Source organism: Haliaeetus leucocephalus, unplaced genomic scaffold, assembly GCF_000737465.1.
Source record: "Haliaeetus leucocephalus isolate CR32 unplaced genomic scaffold, Haliaeetus_leucocephalus-4.0 Scaffold830, whole genome shotgun sequence".
NCBI lineage: Eukaryota > Metazoa > Chordata > Aves > Accipitriformes > Accipitridae > Haliaeetus > Haliaeetus leucocephalus.
Window position 1 is genome coordinate 5210621 of NW_010973266.1, and position 5358 is coordinate 5215978.

General features: G+C 43.1%; 1 protein-coding gene across 1 annotated transcript; it reads right to left on the bottom strand.

Annotated features, from left to right (window-relative positions):
* Positions 1-2574: 2574 nt before the first annotated feature.
* On the bottom strand, positions 2575-5357 carry PSTK (phosphoseryl-tRNA kinase; the record flags this gene model as incomplete). Its single annotated transcript, XM_010582019.1, has 6 exons — positions 2575-2780; positions 2996-3089; positions 3591-3662; positions 4083-4321; positions 4718-5009; positions 5214-5357. Coding segments are annotated over 6 exons (1047 nt in total), but the record flags the coding sequence as incomplete, so codon positions are not given.
* Position 5358: the final 1 nt, after the last annotated feature.

Here is a 5358-nt window from a genome sequence, read left to right on the forward strand (position 1 = left end):
ATAGATAGGTCACTAATAGAGGTAGCTGCTAGCAAGAGGAAGCCTGCATGATCTTACTGAAAAGGGGCCCTCATTTAAGAGGGGATCCTCTGTTATGGGGGGAAGGTGGAAAAAAAACCACCCCAAAAACCCCTAACCCCAGACCTTGCAAATTGTTGTTCAGAAGTATTTTAATACTGCTGACTTAATACCATTGTTTCTGCTTCGAAGTACCTAAGGAAAAGAAAACGAGCTTGAACACCTATGAACTGTTGAACAATGATAAAAATATTTTTCCTTCTTTCCTTGTGCAAGCTCCTGTTTGCAGGGGGGCGGTTCTTAGGCAGCAGCAGGCTTTGGTGTTCATCCCTTGATCTGCAACCAGACCTGCGGGGCAGATCCCTGCTGACTAGTCCTTCAGAGAGGGTCCCCCTCTGGACTAGGATTCTTAAATTTTCAGCATAATACTGTATGTTCGGTTGTGCCAAACAGTACCCTGACTATATCTGTTTCCTTCTGTCTACTGAGTAGGATTGGAAGGTGTATTTTCATATTAGTTTTTCACAATTTTGTACATACTGTTTACTATAATTTAAAGACCAGAATTAGTACTGGAAAATTGTTGTAGAGTACGATCCTGATGATTCACTTGTACAAGCAGGCCTTGCTGAGTCAAGGAGGGATGCTTGTCAGGAATTGTGGGATTGAGTCCTTGGTTAGTAGGACTTTTCATATTGAGTTCTCCATGTGCTACACTGCACTACCTTGTTTTTGTTTTAAAAACCAAATCCTTATATTATAAGGTGACAATTAGCATTTTAACTTGTATTAACAGGGAAGTTTGGGAATGAGCTGAAATTTTTCCATAGCTTGACTCTGTTAAGTTCTGTAGTTGCAAAACATTAACTTTGTAGGGTTTTTGTGTTGTAATAGATTATTTTATGGATTTGTTGACATTTTTAACATGCACTATTTATAGTACTCTTAATACAGACTTATTGTGAGACTGAATAGTCCGATGAACATGCAGATACTAGACTGAAGATCATAGGATATTATCTTGGTTAATACTGAAACCAACTGTAAAGCAGCTAATAGGGAAAAATAGTTGTTTTTTTCACAGATACATGTTTAGATGAAGAGGATTTTGACATAAAGTGTTGATTGGCATTTTAACGTAAAACTCGGTGCTGGAAGACACATTCCAACAGTGTTTCCTAGCAAAATGATCTGTTGCTATTTGTTTTGTTCCAGAATGTGGGGGGGGGGGGGGTTGCTTGTTTGTTTTTTGTTTCTTTTTGACGAAGGGAATGTAATTTAGAAGTCTTCACTGGCAAGTTTTCTATTAATTTTAAGCTTCTTTGAAAATCTACAGCAAATGGATGTTCTGCTGCAGGAAATCTATCCCCTGCTGAAGCATTTTTCATTGAGCAATCTTTGTGTATGTGCTTCTAAGTACCTGCTTTGTTAATAATATGTATTTCAGTGTAAAGAGCATATTTTGTATGCAAAAATGAAACCCGTTAGAGTTGTAAAATAAATTTTATTGTGTAGTGAATGTTTTCAGATGACAAGGTTAATTCTGAAATAACTCGACTATATCTAGTGTAGTTCATGTTGTGAAGCTTTGCTTTTGTAAGATACGAATAAAATAACACTTTCTAATTAAGTCTCCTGTTAATTCTTAATTGCATATGCTTGAACAGGTACAACTGGTGAACTGCTCATGACTAGCTCTGGTCTAGATATGGTAAGGAAGGTAAGCTTACCTCTTGGGGAAGCAAGGAACAGTGCATTTATGTTTCAGTCTGCTTAAGTTGAAAACCAGGACACACTTCTACCCCTTTCCACTGTTAACCCTGCACATCTGGTCATCTTCCAAATCCTTTTTTTCCTCATACTCATATTTCCTTCTTATCAAGAGTGCTTCTGTGTCTGAAATGAGAGTTTTTATCATGGTGAGGTGGTTGTCACTGCATATGGAACTTCTGTGTGTGTTGTTATTAGCAACTTTGAAGGTGGCACCAAGTTACAAGTACCTTTTGGACACTGGAGTTAATCCCACATGTGTGTACATGCATGCAACTCTCAAGTTTCTGATTCTTTGCAGTTTCTGTCAGGGAAAGAAGCAGAAAAGCCAAGAGCCATCCATCTTGCTTCTTGTTATACCTTCCTAGACATGTATTCTCTGGCAATGCTCAGGTACCTGTTTGACAGAGCCAAGCCTGTCACCATGCAAGGTGCTCTTCAAAACCTCAGCTGGAGGAGGCTCTGAGGAAGCTCATCCAGCTTGAAGTTTGTCCCCCCGTAAGCAGGGAACAGGACTAGATGACTTGTAAGTGTTCCTCCCAGGCTTTTTCTATGATTCTGTGGAATTTAAATAAAATCTAAGGCTGGTTTGTTGTTGGCTTGATCCTCAAAGTCAAACACGGTATGCTAGACTATTTCTCTTCCATAATGCAGGGAGAGGAGTTATTAGAGAAGGCAGGATCCTCCATAGAAGGAAGCTGTATCTCGTAAGATGTTTTCAGCTGTACTGCTGAAAGAGTACTGCATTTTAAACACTCTGGAGTTAAACACCAACAGTCTCTGTCACTATTTTAAAATATATTTATTAACTACATTGGTTGCCTCATGTTGGAATGAAGAAATTACACTTGTAGCAGGGTCAGAATGTTGATTTTGTATGCAACTTTGGTTTTTCAACTCATTTCCTTGCCGCAAGTCTTCCAAAAATTCTGCTTTGAGTTTGTTGAGTTCTTCGGCCAGGCTCTTCATCTCACTTGAGGGTATGTTTTTATCTAAAAGAAAATTAAAGCTGAACTTCTATCTTCATGCTTAAAGACAAAATTTACAGACTTTGACTCACATTCTACAAACAACTTTGACCAGACTTCTGAAGGCGATTGCCTCAGTCAGGCCTGCAGGTCTGGGATTCCTTAACAATTTACCCCAAGGAAATTTCATAGGTTTAGTCCTATGTTGCCAGCTAGCACCTGGAATATGCTACGCGTACCTTTTGCGTCCTTCATTGTCTGAGAGATGATGCGTCTGCATGTCTGATCAGCCTGATGGACAGTACTAGCTGCACAGATTGCTCGATCGGCTTCCTACCCAGGGTGACAAACAGGAAGGAAGAATACATGCAAACGCGTTATATTTGATTTAGACTGTCATCAACTTTTGAAGTACTCTTTGAAAACAAGTAAAATGTTAGCAGCAACTCGGTGACGGGTGCAGTGCACACCTGTTCCTTGGAATGTGGAGGCGGGTATGTACACCTGGTGACTGACTGCCAGAGAGATATGTGTGACATTAAGAAGTGAACATTATTTTCCTCAGTGTGATGTGACAGCTCCAAAATCTTTTTACTACCCTAGAACATGTAACAGTATTCTTGAGGGTAGTTCAGTGGTTTAAATTAATAACATGACAGAAGTACACATTTCAAATAGGATTAACTCTTCTGTGTGTGCTTTTGCAATCAAGAAATGCAGTAGCTATTTTGCAGTTCCTGTCATCACGGTGTTCCGTGCACAATTCGGGAATAACTAACTCACTCATTCACCATCATCTGAAAGAGCTATGACTGTGAAGACAAGCAGTGCTACCTTTTGTTCAGTGTTTTCCTCATTTTGCTTCACTGGATTTTCCAAAGCAGCAGCCAGCAAACTAATTATCTGCTCACTAAGAAAACAAACAAAAGAGTAAGCCACATTAATCAAATGGTTTCACTGAAGACTTTTCTTTCATTTTGTACTGATGCCTCATCACAGGAAAAAAAGCAAGTTTTCAGTTAAATTCATGAAGCAATCAATGAAATAATCTTTATACAGCAAGTTAGGTGAAAAACAATTACAACTAGAACTACAGCAAATTATTTCCAGTCTTATGTTTCAGCCAATTACATAAACTTTCAGCAGCAGTTTAGAAGTGCAGTTAGTTTTGAGGTTAACTCTGCGAAGAATGATGGCTGTGAGTTCCCGACAACTGGCATGTATTGTGTGTGTAATTGCCTGGCTTCCAAAAACCACCATATAGAATATTTTTTTACATACTGTTTAGATGCAGTAAAAAGCTTCTACCCATCCGTTTATGAAAACAGTACTTAGTGAAAACCCTAGCATCAATCCAGTAGCATACTTATCCTCTGAAGTGCAATCAAAACTTTTCAGAATGAGGCTGTTCTGTTCCCAAGCATTTTTCTTGAGATCTGGCATTTCTATTCTTCTCGCCATTAAACATATTGTCTGGTCAGGTAATGGATGACTTCTTAGACGATTCCTCTGCAAGCAGCATTCAAGTGGACACTCTAAAAATAACTGGCAGAAGCTCAAGGAATCTAGAAGAAATAAACAGACAATCTTACCTTTAAACTGCTTAAGTAAAAACTTCTGAGAGCAACATGCACAAGAAAGGCTTTACACGAATGAGGAAGTGCTACACTCGTTTTGAGCCTGAAAAGAATACAAACCTAAAAAGAATACAAACAATTTTACCTTCAAGGCTGCCCAAGTAGTAATTTCTGAGATCAACATACATAAGAAGGGCTTTAAGCGACCTAGCAATTTCTAATAAAACAGTACTAAAGTTAAGTTGATGCTTACTATACCGCGGGAACCTAGCGATTAAGAGTAACAAATGTTCCACAAGAGCGCTGGAAGAAAGGCAGCTGAAGCGCACCGAACTCCCTACGAAGCTGAAAACGTTCTTACGCATAGCAACGAAGAGTAATTACATTTGCGAGCCAGCTGGTACACCTCGTATCTCATGCTCCGATAATAAAAATTGTCATCCAAGATCAGGTAGAGCGGCCTAGACGTGGCTGCAAGTGTCCAGGAACGGCCAGCCCCGGCGTCGCTTTCCGCTGAGGAGAGCAGCCCCTGCCCGTGGCAGCGGGCCAGGAAGCGCTCCCAGGCCGGCTGGGCGGCGGTGGCCGGGGCAGAGAGCGGGTCCCCGGTCACCACCGCCCGCAGGAACCGCTCCAGGCACTGCAGCAGCTCCCGCCGGCTCCGCTTCCAGCGGGGCAGCTGCGGAGGAAGGCAGCGGAGGGGTGAAGGCCCCGCGCACCCACCGCCCGCCCCAGGCCCCGCCGCGGGGGCAGCGGCAGCCGGGCGGGAAGGCCCGGCGTGAGGGCCGGGCCGCGCTGCCTAGCAACGGCCGCGGCCAGGCGCCTCGGCTGGCCAATGAGAGCAGAGAGCGGCGCAGCGGGAAGGAAGAAAACCGCCACTGACCAATGGGGACGGCTCCGCCGGTCCCGCCCCCGGCTCGGGCGAGCCGAAGGCCTCCGGCGGGATGAGCTCGTCGTAGTCGAGGAGGGCGCAGGCCCAGCCCGGCCGCTGCGGCAGGCGGCGGCGCAGGGCGCGGGCCAGCGTGGAC